At 41.1% G+C, this 15,628-nt stretch overlaps 1 protein-coding gene across 7 annotated transcripts in view; it reads left to right on the top strand.

Moving 5' to 3' along the window:
* Positions 1 to 14,273, top strand: part of ZNF608 (zinc finger protein 608) — a 112,572-nt gene extending 98,299 nt beyond the window's left edge. For 5 of the 7 annotated variants that reach the window (XM_045394177.3, XM_065546694.2, XM_073994137.1 and 2 more), the window contains 7 exons: positions 1,482 to 1,569; positions 2,048 to 4,502; positions 6,544 to 6,961; positions 7,524 to 7,696; positions 9,803 to 9,956; positions 11,961 to 12,042; positions 13,280 to 14,273. In XM_045394177.3, coding sequence (XP_045250112.1) covers positions 1,482 to 1,569; positions 2,048 to 4,502; positions 6,544 to 6,961; positions 7,524 to 7,696; positions 9,803 to 9,956; positions 11,961 to 12,042; positions 13,280 to 13,286 — 3,377 coding nt within the window. In that variant the 3' untranslated portion in view covers positions 13,287 to 14,273. Of the gene's footprint in view, positions 1 to 1,481; positions 1,570 to 2,047; positions 4,503 to 6,543; positions 6,962 to 7,523; positions 7,697 to 9,802; positions 9,957 to 11,960; positions 12,043 to 12,352; positions 12,395 to 13,279 lie in introns of those variants that run through there. The other 2 variants (XM_045394176.3, XM_073994136.1) reach the window with 2 other exon arrangements.
* Positions 14,274 to 15,628: the final 1,355 nt, after the last annotated feature.

Here is a 15,628-nt window from a genome sequence, read left to right as displayed (position 1 = left end):
TGAGGAAATACTTGCTTTGCTCCATCCTAGCCTTTCCCCTGCTAGCCTATTGCTACAATAGACTGAATTAACACTGAGTAAATAATTCAGCTGTTGCCTAAGTAATAGCAACATAGACCATATGGGAAACAATTTTAAAATCTCCTTTTGAGACTTTGGAAAGAAATCGGTCTCCAGCGCGCCGTGGGGGGCTGCGTCCCAACCATTCAAATATGTTACCTGCTGTTAAAAGGTTCCCAAGGAAATGAATCTTACCTTGTGAGGTTTCCCTTACCATAAAGGAACCCAGTACAGGTTTTCTGTAAAATTCACAATGGCAATGGTCATGCAAGTGAGCAAACTAGCTAGAAATAGACTTTGACTAATGTCTTCTGGTGCTTCCAAGAAAGACTAGGGGTAGATGCAGAAAGAAAACAAAGGCTCAATTAAATATTTTATGTCTTTACCCTGATAGTTTATGTATGTCTCAAAATCAAGGTTCTATTAAAATATGCTTTAAAGAAGTGATTTTTTTTTAATTTGACATTTGTCCTCTCAGAAATAAAGAGGATATTATATTTTGTTTCTCTGTGACATTTGGTATACTAAGCACACTTAAGTTTAGTAATTCACAGATGCAGTGCTAAATTAAATTGTCTGTCTGAAAAGCAGTTGGACAAAGCAGAATGGCTTGCAGGAAACAAGTGTGTTAGTTTTGAGATTTCTTTTCTAATCCTCTGAGGCAAATGCTTACCAAAGTTGATTCCAAAGATAACCCCAAGAGTAAATCTATTGTGCACATTTATTTTCTTAAGAGGGCTATTTTAGGAGTCCTTAATATGAAACAAAACCAAACACTGAAACAGATATGGTACCCAGGCTGATTATTGTCCCACAAAGTCAAAGAGGGGAGGATTAGGGAAGTGAAATAATAGTTGATTGTCTGCTATCTAGACTCTTAAGTCCCCACTCTCCTCTCTATGCCTATTTTTATGCACCTGCATAATTTTTTTTCTTAATAAAAATCACCATCATTTTATATTGTTGAATTGGAAACAAAACCGATTCCTTTCAGTCACCCTCTGGTTTAAGCACTGGTAACTGGCGCTAGTTTATGTTGGCTGCTTGCCAAACGAAAGCAATTATGTGTAATAATAGAAAAATTAAGAGGTGAGTGTTGCTGTTTTACAGCAGGACATGGCAAAAACCATTTCCTTCTGTCAGCAGTATCTTGATTACACTCTCACACACAGTCTCACCCTTTTGTACCACGTGCGCACGCGCACAAATGCACAACACACATTATTTCCTGTGGGTTTTAACTTGAGGTCACTGAAACCAGAAAGAGGAAGAATGCAAACCACAGCTTTTGAAAGCAAATGAGAATAGAACTTTGCTGTCAAAAAAAAAAAAAAAAAAAGAAAGAAAGAATGAATAAGTGAACTGGAAATAATAGTAATCAGTGGTAACTATGATCCTTTTTCATCCCCTGCCTCCTGCAGGTGTCCTAGTGGTCAATGTCACGTGGAGGAACAAAACGTACGTGGGAACCCTACTGGACTGCACCAAGCACGACTGGGCCCCTCCCAGGTAGGAACAAGGCCTTTTATTTCTCTCCTTCCCCCATCCTCTCTTTGCAGGGAAACTATAGAGAGAGATTCATAATACATAAAAGTGTGCCTGTAATTGAAACCAGGCAAAGGAGAAATGAGCAATTTAGGACTGAACGCAGTAAAATGCAGATGCTAGATTTCTTTTCTGTCAGAAGATCTCTACTCCCCACCCCTTCTCTCCTGTCTTTGTTTTCATTTTTTTCTCAAAGTGGGAATTTGAACTGGATTGGAAGCTAGCTACTTGAGCTGTTTTTCTTTGGTTTTTCTGAGGAAGAATATAAGCCCTTGGTAACCTGTTCTTTTGCAGGTGTCAGAAATCGTCCGTCTTTTCCTTGACTGGGCCCAGCCCTTAAGCTATTGGAGTGTTGACTCCTCTTTGCTGCATTGTGTACTTTGTGATTTCACTTGGCTCTTTTGGGGATGCTCATTTTTACATCTGTTACTTGCTTCCATAGGTTTTGTGAGTCACCAACAAGTGACCTGGAGATGAGAGGGGGCCGGGGCAGAGGGAAGAGAGCAAGGTCTGCTGCTGCTGCCCCCGGCTCTGAGGCCAGCTTCACGGAGTCCAGAGGGCTGCAGAACAAGAACAGAGGGGGGGCCAATGGGAAAGGGAGGCGGGGCAGCCTCAATGCCAGCGGACGAAGGACACCCCCAAATTGTGCTGCTGAGGACATCAAAGCCAGCCCTTCCTCCACCAACAAAAGGAAAAACAAGCCTCCAATGGAGCTGGACCTGAACTCCAGCTCTGAGGACAATAAGCCTGGGAAGCGTGTCCGCACAAATTCCAGAAGCACTCCCACTACCCCTCAAGGGAAACCAGAGACTACTTTTTTGGACCAAGGCTGCTCTTCTCCAGTGTTAATCGACTGTCCCCACCCGAACTGCAACAAAAAGTACAAGCACATTAATGGCCTGAGGTACCACCAGGCTCATGCACACTTAGACCCAGAAAACAAGCTGGAGTTCGAGCCTGACAGCGAGGACAAGATCTCGGACTGCGAGGAAGCATTGAGTAATGTGGCACTTGAATGCAGTGAGCCAAGCACAAGTGTATCTGCTTATGACCAGGTGAAGGCACCGGCATCCCCTGGTGCTGGAAACCCGCCTGGCACCCCAAAGGGAAAGAGAGAGCTGATGAGCAATGGCCCAGGTTCCATTATTGGTGCTAAAGCTGGGAAGAATTCTGGCAAAAAGAAGGGCCTTAACAATGAACTGAACAACCTTCCAGTGATCTCCAACATGACGGCTGCGTTAGACAGTTGCTCAGCAGCAGACGGCAGTTTGGCTGCTGAGATGCCTAAGCTGGAAGCAGAAGGATTAATTGACAAGAAAAGTTTAGGAGATAAAGAAAAGGGCAAAAAGGCTAACAACTGCAAAATGGACAAAAACCTCTCTAAACTGAAAAGTGCCCGGCCCATTGCCCCTGCCCCAGCCCCCACTCCGCCACAGCTAATCGCTATACCCACTGCAACCTTTACAACCACCACCACTGGGACAATACCCGGACTGCCCTCCCTCACAACAACTGTTGTTCAGGCTACACCAAAGAGTCCTCCGTTAAAACCCATTCAACCAAAGCCCACGATTATGGGAGAGCCCATCACCGTGAACCCAGCTCTGGTGTCACTCAAAGACAAAAAGAAAAAGGAGAAGCGAAAGCTAAAGGACAAAGAAGGGAAAGAGACGGGAAGCCCAAAAATGGATGCCAAGCTGGGGAAACTAGAGGACTCCAAGGGGGCCAGCAAAGATTTACCTGGGCATTTTTTAAAGGATCATCTCAACAAGAATGAAGGGCTGGCAAATGGACTGTCCGAGTCTCAGGAGAGCCGCATGGCCAGTATCAAAGCTGAGGCCGATAAGGTTTACACTTTCACAGACAACGCTCCCAGCCCTTCCATAGGGAGCGCCTCGAGGATGGAATGCAGCACTTTGGTGAACGGGCAGGCACCAATCGCACCTCTGCATGTGTTGACCCAGAATGGGGCAGAGAGTTCAGCTGCAAAGACAAGTAGCCCGGCCTATTCAGACATATCCGATGCTGCTGACGATGGTGGTTCCGACAGCAGGTCAGAGGGCATGAGATCAAAGGCCAGTTCCCCATCAGATATTATTTCTAGTAAGGACAGTGTGGTAAAAGGGCATTCTTCAACTACAGCACAATCATCTCAACTGAAAGAATCCCATTCTCCCTATTACCACGGCTATGATCCTTATTATTCTCCAAGTTACATGCATCCTGGGCAGGTCGGCGCCCCTGCAGCTGGAAATAGTGGGAGCACGCAGGGAATGAAGATCAAGAAGGAGTCTGAGGAAGATGCTGAAAAGAAAGACAAGGCAGAGCAGTTAGATTCTAAGAAAGTGGACCACAATTCTGCATCCTTACAGCCTCAGCACCAATCGGTGATCACACAAAGACATCCTGCCCTGGCTCAGTCACTTTATTATGGCCAGTATGCCTATGGACTCTATATGGACCAGAAGTCTCTGATGGCCACCAGCCCTGCCTATAGACAGCAATATGAGAAGTACTATGAAGATCAGAGGCTGGCAGAGCAGAAAATGGCCCAGACTGGGAGAGGAGACTGTGAAAGGAAAAGCGAGCTCCCCTTGAAAGAGCTGGGCAAGGAGGAAACTAAACAGAAAAACATGCCATCGGCCACAATCTCAAAAGCTCCCTCTACTCCGGAGCCTAACAAAAACCATTCTAAACTAGGGCCATCAGTGCCTAATAAAACTGAGGAGACAGGTAAATCACAGCTTCTCTCCAGTCACCAGCAGCAGCTTCAGGCCGACAGCTTCAAAGCTAAGCAGATGGAAAACCACCAGCTTATTAAGGAGGCTGTAGAAATGAAGTCTGTCATGGACTCTATGAAGCAGACAGGTGTAGACCCAACCTCGAGATTTAAACAAGTAAGATTGTGGAGCGTGGCCCCAACAGGGACAGAGCAGTCTGAGACTTGTATTATACATGTCTGGGCTTGATCTGGTTAGACTTCTGACACAGGAAAGAAACCCACATTAGTTTTTTCCTCTGCTCTTGAAAAGTATCTTAAGATTCTCAAGAGTTACTATGTAGCTCTAAAATGTGCATTATCACTATTTTCTGGTCATGTATAGTAAAAGGAACTGTGAACATGTGCTTTGCAGATTTGTGTTTCATGCCATTGACTTGCTCTGTGACTCTGATGAGGTCCCTTAATTTCTTCCTTTCTTTTTTTTCTTTTTCCTTTTCCTTTTTTTTTTTTTTCCCTGGGATGGAGTCTCGCTCTGTGGCCCAAGCTGGAGTGCAGTGGCGTGATCTTGGCTCACTGCAACCTCCGCCTCCCGGGTTCAAGCGATTCTCCTGCCTCAGCCTTCTGAGTAGCTGGAACTACAAGCGTGTGCCACCACCCCCGGCTAATTTTTTGTATTTTTTTAGTACAGATGGGATTTCACCATGTTAGCCAGGATGGTCTCGATCTCCTGACCTCGTGATCCGCCCACGCTGGCCTCTCAAAGTGCTGGGATTATAGGCGTGAGCCACCGTGCCTGGCGAAGATCCCTTAATTTCTTAGTCTAAGGCGAGGACATTCCACAATGGGGCTGCTGAATTCCCTTCTAACTCTGAGATTCTGAGTCTCATCTCTAAAATATTTATTTTCCATTTTCAAATTTCTACTAGCATCTTCTTGGAAGATAATAATAACTGGGTCCCTGAATTCACATTTCCCATTAATCTTTTTAATAGAATTCGGGGCCCAAATTTCTTTCACTTGTGGTCAGAGATGCCTAGATTTCAGCCTTACTCTCTATGTTGAGTACCCCAAAACTCAGAGCTCAGTGCTGAATGTTTGTGAGGAGGGTGAGGAGGTTTGGGTGGCGGGCCTCAACAGCTGTCCCAGAGCCCCAGAGGTCAGTCAGCTTGAGAACACCTGAAAATTGGTTACCATGAAACCACAAATGTACTGGCACCTTCTGTCATGGTTCAGACATCCTGACCCACTGCAACCCTGTGAACATTAATTCTGGTATTTCCCAGCACTGCAAACCCCCACTCCCACCCTCACCCCCATGCTTAGATACTCCCTGATGCATTAGAGCAAGAACCACCAGCCCCCACCACCGCCACCCACACACACATTTACTTAGGCACAACTTTGCATGTTCTCTGAGAACCTGAATCCCCAGTGGGCTTCTATCATGAATGGGATGGGGATCACAAAGGCCATTTAGGATTCTCAGTTTCCCCACTTCCAGAGGCAAAAATCAGGCTGTCACTTCACAGGGCTACAGAAGAATGATATAATTTTGGGGGTTTTATAGATGGCTTTGTTTTCCAATACAGAAGCCATAATGTGTGCTATTAATTTGAAATTTTGTTTTGATTAAGATGTTAGCACGTAATGAGAAGTGAGCCAATATATTAAGCCTCAGCTGCAGTAGATGAGGAAAATGTATTCGGAAACCAAGAGTTTTTCCTCCTAAGTGATGTTAATAGCTATAGCAATTACTTAAATTTACTATTATTAGCTTGAGTTGGAGTTTTTAACATTCTTTTTTTACCTGTGCGAGATATTAAAAGGCAAATGAAGGTAGAATTAAATATGTCTGAGGATGTTATTTAGTGTTGAGGAATGACATTAAGGGCCCAGCTCTGAATTTCAGCAGACCCGAGTTGGAAGCCCAGCTCCACGACTGGGCAGCAGCATGACCTTGACGTTGCTTTGAACTTTAAACACTTGGTTTTGTCTTCTGTACAAGGGATCAATAATAACGCCTATCTGGGACATTATTACTTTGTAAGAGAAGGAGGTAAAACAATTAGCACAGTGTCTAGCACAGAAATAAATGTCAACTTAGTGTTAAAATTAAGAGTACTAGTCCTGTCATGATTATTAACAAGCTTTCTTTAAAATTGAAATTTTAAAACAAATCTGTTGGGTTTTTTTCTTTAAAAAAAAAAAAAAATCAGGATCCAGATTCAAGAACATGGCATCATTATGTATACCAGCCCAAATATCTGGATCAGCAAAAGTCAGAAGAACTTGATAGAGAGAAGAAATTAAAAGAGGATAGTCCAAGGAAAACTCCTAATAAAGAGAGTGGTGTGCCCAGCCTTCCTGTATCATTAACGAGCATTAAAGAGGAGCCCAAAGAGGCCAAGCGTCCTGATTCTCAATCAATGGAGGAGAGCAAGCTGAAAAATGATGATCGAAAGACTCCTGTGAACTGGAAGGACTCTCGGGGAACAAGAGTGGCTGTCTCCTCACCCATGAGTCAGCATCAGTCATACATACAGTACTTGCATGCTTATCCTTACCCACAGATGTACGACCCCAGCCATCCTGCATACCGGGCTGTTTCTCCCGTCCTAATGCACAGTTATCCTGGTACGTGTTGTCGGTTCTGACTATATTGGAGGGAAGAGGCGATGTTCAAATATTAGCTGTTAAAAACTCAAGATAAATTAGAAGCTTCAAGAGTGACATTTGTTTTGCTTGTTTTTATGCTGTTTAAAGTCCCAAAGATAAAACTGATTTAATGTAAGTTTTTTAAATGAAATGTCAGGAATCCTTAGCTATAGTTTCCATAGTCTCTGATGGTCTGCTATAGCTGTTAGGCTGACAGATACTTTATTGCCTATAAAAATATTCTAAGCACTTACTGTCATAATCATTATAGTTACTATTCCTTTCACTTAAGCAGACACGTAAATGTATGAAATGGCTGTAAGCTCAATTCTGTTTATAACCTCCCTTCATCAGGATGAATTAACTGGGAGAAGAAAACTGGAGAAGCTAGATACAGTTTAATGATGATGTAGCCCATTGTTAATGTAACCCCCTATTTTAAGATCTCTTTGACTCTTATTCCAAATTCATGTAACCCAAATTTTTTTTTTTTTAAAGATATAGCCTGTAACTTGATGTGGCATTTGTTTTTTATCTGCAGGGGCCTATCTCTCTCCAGGATTTCATTATCCTGTTTATGGGAAGATGTCAGGGAGAGAAGAGACAGAGAAAGTCAATACCAGCCCTAGCATCAACACAAAAACAACCACTGAATCTAAAGCACTGGATTTGCTCCAGCAGCATGCTAACCAATACCGCAGCAAGTCTCCTGCTGTAAGCCTCCTTTTGTTGTTATTTAAAAGTACTGTGTTTTGGGGAGAAAGGGGAACAAGCTACAGAACAGTCTTGAAATATAAATGGTTTCGGAACCCAGCTGTGATTTCAGGATGCTGTTTTATCCTAATACATAAAGAATGGAGCGTTCAAAAGTAAGATGCTTTCACACATGAGAGAAAATTGTTAAAGCATGTATGGCAGTAGCTAGCTTTTCTGTTTCAAAATCTAGTATACCTTGCTTACCCAGGAGGATGGTTGTTAGGTGGGAATTTAAATTCATAGGAACCAACTTTTGGTGTAAAATATGTTTGATAAGTCATTGAGGAATTAGGTAACAGAGGAGTCTATTTTATATAATTTTTGTAAGTAAGCAGGTCAGAGGCTATAAACTGTTGACCTTTTGGGCAAATCAAGCTTTTCAAAAAGTGTTTTCTTGCAGGACAGCTTTTAAAAATCAGATATTTTACATACAAATTCAGATGACCTCTTTCTCTTAAGACAATAGAAAATCTGGGCCGGGAGTGAGCTACCGCCTGTAATCCCAGCACTTTGGGAGGCCGAGGCAGGCAGATCACTTGAGGTCAGGAATTCGAGACCAGCCTGGCCAATATGGTGAAACTCCATCTCTACTAAAAATACAAAAAGTAGCCTGGTGGTGGTGGGCACCTATAATCGAAGGTACTCAGGAGGCTGAGGCAGGAGACTCACTTGAGCCCGGGAGGCGGAGGTTGCAGTAAGCAGAGATCGTGCCACTGCACTCTAGCCTGGGTGACAGAGCAAGGCTCTGTCTCAAAAAAAAAAAAAAAAAAAAGACAATAGAAAATCTTGTTCAAAATCACATGGCAGTAACTGATGGGAGCCAGTAGCCCCATCTGGGCAGTCTGTCCTGCTCCTCATCAATGTGCATGGATGTAAATAAAAGCTCCCCAACCTGCATCGCTTGTCTTTGTTATTAGCTTGACTTCTGGAGAGATTTGAGGTTTCTCCTACTTGAATTGACCCTCCATATTCACATCACCAGTGTTCATGGTTGGAGGTTCATCACGAGCAAAGCTGAGTGCCCATGACATGTAATAAGGCACAGATTTGAGCCTTGCACACTGTGAGGCTCATTTCCAAGAGTAAGTCATGTGGTTTAGGGGTGAGAGCTGTGTCTGCTGTTTTCTGGCCTTAACTCTTTGTCATGTCCCTTTAACTCTGCTGAATAATACAAATATTTGTCTGTGAAAGATGACTGTTCCCCAAAAAAGGTGACTGCTGTAGTCCTAGAGACTGTTGTGAAGAGAGACTAAACAAAAATAGGATAGTGCTTGGCTAGGAAAGAGTTTAAAGTAAATTAAAATAATAGTATCTGCAATGTGTATGAGTCTACCAGAAACTCTATAGAGAAACTAGAAAAGGTGATTTCGGAATCTTTCTGAGACCTTCTTCTTAGTACAAGGATTTCTTTTAAGTGAGAAGGATAACTTTAGTTAAAGGGTGGTTAGGTTCTAAAGGTAGAAAGTCATAGGAAATAAACCATCATTACCCCAGACTATGGTTTGGGGAGATGGGAGCTTCTCTGTGAGAGTTCAAAAATTGAGAGCTTCAAAATGTGGGTGTAAGGACAGTGATTTCTTGTGCTTTATATTGGCATATAACTTTAGGGCATGTTTTTTCAGTAGAACAAAATGTATACAGACACGTTTAAAATTGTGAGATAGGTTCTCTCCATAAAATACAAGTGTAATTAGAAAACTTGACCTTAAAGATATCTCCAAAACTACTTATTTTCTAAAAGTTGTTTATGGGAAGCAATTGGGTACATTCTTAACCTGCAATTATGAATGAATATAGAGAGAAGTCCTCTTATTTCCGTCATTTCAGGAAAACATTGGTGTCACTCGGTTTATTTTGGGTGGAGCAGTTCTTTTTGTGTTGGCTTAATTCCAACGGAAACTAATGCATGTTTTTTTGAAATTCTCGTTAGTTACTAAAGATTGTATCTTTATATTTACTTTTTAATCATTAACACAATATTGTCAAAGGGACGAAGGTGGTTTAGTACTCTTAGAAGTTGATTTTCAGAGCGTGAAGGGGGAAAATTTCTCTTTTTTGTTGCAGCCTGTGGAAAAGGCTACAGCTGAGCGGGAACGGGAGGCGGAAAGGGAAAGGGATCGCCACTCCCCCTTCGGCCAGCGGCACCTGCACACGCATCACCACACCCACGTTGGCATGGGTTACCCGCTAATCCCGGGTCAATATGACCCTTTTCAAGGTCAGCAGCTCTGTCATTATTGTGTCTTTGTCCATTCTGCTTTGGAAAACAGTTGCTAAAATTGCATTTCACATCTTAAAAATATTGAGCTTTGAGTTCACATTAGCTCTCAGGAGGGTTTTTAACACTTATTTCCTAGTGACACAGCTAACGCTATTCCCTCATCTTTGTATTCTATTGAGGCATGAAATGGCTACCACTTAATAATTGTCACCAGTTGATGTTATCGGTGGCTTACTGTTATCTCACAGACTGAGGGTGGTGGCCAGTGTCTGGGGCACTGAATATAACAATCAGAAGATCAGATATCTACTTCAGGGAAATTGTAGAAAAAGGGAGGGATGGTGGGAGGCTTTGGTGAAATTACTTGTTCTGATTTCTACATGCCTTTTAAGTTGCTCTTTTCCCATGGAAATCATGGGAGTAATGTGATCAGGTTTAACACTTTGATAACCTCATTCAAGGGTTCTTCACAGCCCTTCACTGCTGCGACTTCACTAAATGGGAGAATTGAGAAAGAGAAACATGTTTTAAGCCATAGGACTGATATCAGGGAATCTTCACCTTGTGGTTCATTAGTTGAGCATGTATTATTTGTCCCATCTTTGTCATCTCATAGGGGGTGGGTGATGGCACCATCTTTACAATTTGCTAGAATACCCCAGATTGCATGGCTTTAAACAACAGGAATTTATTTTCTCACAGTTCTGGAGGCTGGAAGTTCAAGATCAGGGTTCCAGCACAGCCAGCCTCTGCTGAGGCCTGTCTTCCTGGTTTGTGTGCAGCTGCTGTCCTGCTGTGTGCTCATATGATCTCTTCTTTGTGCATGAGCTGGTGGGTGGGGAAGAGGCAGGGGGAGCCCTTGTGTGCTTTCTTATAAGGACACTAATCCTGCCCTGTTAGGGTCCCACCCATATGACCTCATTTAACCTTAATTACCCCCTTATAAGCCCCATCTCCGAATCTAATCACACTGTGGATTAGAGCTTCAACATTTTGAGGAGACATAATTTAGTCTATTGCACTTGCCAAGTTGCCTCTTATGCTGCTGTGTGAATAGAAAGTAAGATAATATGTTTGAAAGTGTTTCCAAAACTGGGAAGTGATATACAAATGTGAAGGGGTCATTTTTATTTATTCAAGTCTTTTTAGTTGGTGTCAACTAATAGTGTTTAAAGAGAGCTTTTCTATTTCTTAAACAAAATAGAGCTTTTCTATTTCTAGTCTAACACATTATACCTATATGTAAATAAAGTATATATGAGAAGAAAATAATTATCTCTTTTAAGATAATATTATTGTTATTGTACTGTCTTAAGTTACCTCTGGGAAAAGAAAATATATCCAAATAAAAGACATAGAAAGAGACAGTTATCTTCCCTAGGTTTGCATTTGTTTACTCTATTTTTCCCCAGGACTGTCTTCTATAGAATTTAAAAGAATTCTCTGTTAGGCAACATCATGCCATTTGGAGCTATTAAGTCTCTGACTGCTACCTTCGTCTTGCAGGGTGAAAGTGAAGAGCATTTCTAAGTTTGATTTACTGATTCTGTGTATCTTATGGGACGCATTGTGTTCAGTCACTGGGGAAAATGTTAAAGTGATAACAATTATTATGGAAGTATTGTATTCTAGGCAAATAGCATGCCGCTTCTGTAATTCACTGTGACTTTTGATTCCTGTTGTTACCTGGCATCTATTATTTCTCTTGAGCTTCCTATTCAGGAATGCATGCAAACCATTTAGCACCATGCAGAGCTGGAGAGATGGAATGCTGTATCTCCTTCGAATAGCTATTAAGAAAACTGCAGAATATTCAAGAAAGGATAGATAGCGGATAGACCACATGGTTTGTACCGTGTCCTTGCTGTATGAAAGAGTTCATGTGTGTGTTCAGGAGAGGACACCGTGCTGCTACTGGGTCTGTGGCCCTTCCCCACTGGGCCTGTATCTACTCTTATCCTTCTAAAGATCACAGACACTCTACATTTTTTTCCCCATTAGGCTTGACCTCTGCTGCCCTTGTTGCCTCACAGCAGGTGGCTGCCCAGGCATCTGCATCTGGAATGTTTCCTGGACAAAGAAGGTAAATATCCTCTACATTTTTAATTAGTTCTAGATAGAAATATCTTAATGGTTGGGAGGAAGTAAGTACAGGATTTTTAGGCCAAAAACTGAACTCCTTGGGTTTTATATCCTTGTAATGAATGTGTTTATTTATGCCAGTGTAAGTTGCTTCACATGCAACTTAAATTCCATGAACCCCGTTCTATAAGGGTTACGTAGATTAGTAATTAACTGATTAGTTTTTTAGGCAGTTGAAATTTTCTTGGGTTATCCTTACAACATTGCTAAAATAATTCACCATGACTCCCTTTGTTTTATTATGTTTAAAGATAAAGTCGCAAATGGAGACATTTATTTTCATAATACTAAAGGTAATGTTTGTTCTTTGATATTTTAAATTATTCCCTAAGTTTTAAGAAGGAAAATGATTTAAAGGAATTAAATTGTTAGTATTATAAAATTAATATTTTTCACAATGCGTATCATTACTTTGTGTTTATTCACTTTCTCTGGAATTGAATTCTACATTTGAATGGAATTAAAATAAGTCTTATTAGTCTTATGGTTTTCAGGCTTACAGTGACAAATATTGACAGAGGCTGGGCATGATGACCCATGCCTGTAGTCCCAGCACTTTGGGAGGCTAAGGCGGGTGGATCACCTGAGGTCAGGAATTCCAGACCAGCCTGGCCAACATGGTGAAACCCCGTCTCTACTAAAAATACAAAAATTAGCTGGGCATGGTGGCATGCGCCTGTAATTCCAGCTACTAGGGAGGCTGAGGCATGAGAATTGCTGGAACCCAGGAGGCGGAGGTTGCAGTGAGCCGAGATTACACCATTGCACTCCAGCCTGGGTGATGGAGTGAGACTCTGTCTCAAAATTAAAAAAAAAAAAAAAAAAACCGTTGGCTGGGCACGGTGGCTCATGCCTGTAATTCCAGCACTTTGGGAGGCCAAGGCGGGCGGATCACCTGAGGTTGGGAGCTCGAGACCAGCCTGACCAACATGGAGAAACCCCCTCTCTACTAAAAACACAAAATTAGCTGGGCGTGGTGGCACATGCCTGTAATCCCAGCCACTTGGGAGGCTGAGGCAGGAGAATCGCTTGAACCCAGGAGGTGGAGGTTGCCGTGAGCCAAGATCGAGCCATTGCACTCCAGCCTGGGCAACAAGAGCAAAACTCTGACTCAAAAAACAAACAAACAAACAAAGTGTTGATAGAATCGTGTGCTAAGGTTTGCTTTTCTTTTGCAGAGAATAACAAGATTGGAAATGTACATTGTCATGTGACTGGATCACATGGGGAAGCGCTTTATACAGACATCAGTTCCATGGTGTTAATTTGAAATGCCTTAATGGCAGGCAAAAACCAGTCATTTCATTTTTGTAAATTACAGATTTTATCACAGAGTAACAAATGTTGCTGTAATTAAACTTCTGTTTTATATATATATACGTATACATATCTGTATATATACATATATATATATATAAAAATATAAATATATTCTTTACTTTTTGTATCAGTAACCAGGCTCGCACACACAGGGTCTGCTGCCACGTCGCAAACCACTCAGTAAAGGAAATTAAAAATGTATTTGTCATGTTGAAAAGTGTTAGCCACAAAAGGCTACTTACTTTCTTTTCCTTTTCCTTTAAAATTGTAAATAAATAATGTTATGTATCAGTGTGCCTGAACCTTGCATATCCTTCACATATTTCCCATAAGCCCCTCAGAAAGGCTAACTGTGATGATGACACTTTGGTACAATTTAGACGTCTATTTGGTGGCTCCTGTTAAAGACGCATCAGTGTAAAATGTTCCTGTAGTCACTGTTTGTACTTGTGTATTGTGGAAAAAGTACTTTTGGAAGGCATGGGGTTGCCAGTACCACAAAAACTGTGTTGTACATAATGTAAAGATTAAAATGGGGAAATAATGAGCATCTGTGAATAATGAGGTGTCATTTTTTGATAATCTTGAATGGCAAATAACCCAATAGCCTGCGTACCAGAGACATCTGTGATTGTTCTATTACTTGAATAGTTCTACAGTCTTTTTTTTTTTTTTTTTAATGTTTACAATTATCCAGTTTTAGAGGAGAGAGACTTTAACGCCATTGCCTGGTTACTTGTTTTATGCTGTAATCTAGTTTATTTTATGTAAAATGTATATTGAATGCTTTCCTTTTTTATACCTGCCTTAAATAATTTGGCAATCAGAATTAAAAAGTTTTTTTTTTTTAAATAATGGCTTCTTGTCTGTCTCATGTTATTTTCTGCCTGATAGTCATTCTAATTTTCAAGAAAGGGTTTCTTAATATTATTAATATCCAATGCATAAGATACAGTAAACAGATATTAACTTCTCTTATAGGATACATAAGTATAACAACCAAATAGTGTATTTAATTCGGTGGATGTATTCCCATTTACAGGGTATTTACCCTAAACATGGAGTATGATATCACTGGAAATTAGTAGATACAGGTTTCTGTGGTATGGAATGATACTTCAAAGATGCAAATGTTATGACATGTGGATAATAGGGAAAATATGTAAAAAGTCATTTAGTTAGTTAGCTGTCATTACATTGATTTACTAGAATATTTTATGCCAAATTTTAACTGCCTCTTCTTTCCCTTCTTTGCTTCAAATAAACACTTACTGAGTGCCTGCTTTATCCCAAGCACTGCCCAGGGTTCTGGCATACTGCAGTAAATAAAGCAGACACAAATTCCTGTCTTCATGGAGCTTTCATTTTTTGGTGGTGGGATAAACGTATCATAAAATATCTGGTATATAAAGCATGTTAGATGGTTGATGAATGCAATGAAGAGAAACGAAGCATGGGAGTGGGGCATAGTGAATGTGTGCTGGAGTTTGTAACTGTAAACAGAGTGGCCACTAAAGAGATGAGGGAGGGGTCCATGCAGACATCTGGGGGAACATCACTGCAGTGACATGGAAAAGCAAGTACTGAAGCCCCAAGGTGGGAGTGTGCGTTGTATGTTTGGACTGGTTGATTTCAGTGCTTCATTCCAGCTGTACGTTTTTATTATTTTACTGTAATTGCTAATGACAGTGCTACCACGTGGTTTACTAAAAAGTTCTTTAAACTGACAGAATTTGTCTTGGTGTAATTTGGTTAGTTCTACCTAGAGGCCTTTGCGTCGCAAATGAATAGAATTTTGCAATCAAAAAGAAATGTTTCCCTTGATTTTGAAAGACCACCTTAACGTGTTGCCTTTGCTGCTTGACTTACACGTCTAGTCTATGTTCTTAATAGAGTTCAGGAGGAAGATATTTTTCTGTTAGTTTTCAGTTTTTCTTTTGAATTTCATCCAAGTTGTCATTTATAAGAACATTGTTTATGGTGTTTAATCCTACACATAAGAGTATTTCACATATTTTTCATCATTTTTAAGCTATCAAAGCTTTTTCATTTTTATACGACATCTTGATTCTCCTTGAAGACTTGAGGTAATTTGTTTTATACCAGTTAAGCAAGTATGTTTTCTCTGTTTAGAATATAGTTGGCATCTGTTGGTTGCCTACATGCTGATTCAGTTCTTGACCAACGCCTTAACTGTCAAAGCACAG

Source organism: Macaca fascicularis, chromosome 6 (genome assembly GCF_037993035.2).
Source record: "Macaca fascicularis isolate 582-1 chromosome 6, T2T-MFA8v1.1".
NCBI lineage: Eukaryota > Metazoa > Chordata > Mammalia > Primates > Cercopithecidae > Macaca > Macaca fascicularis.
The sequence above is the reverse complement of the archived record's forward strand: the minus strand, read 5'-3'. Positions and strand labels throughout refer to the sequence as shown.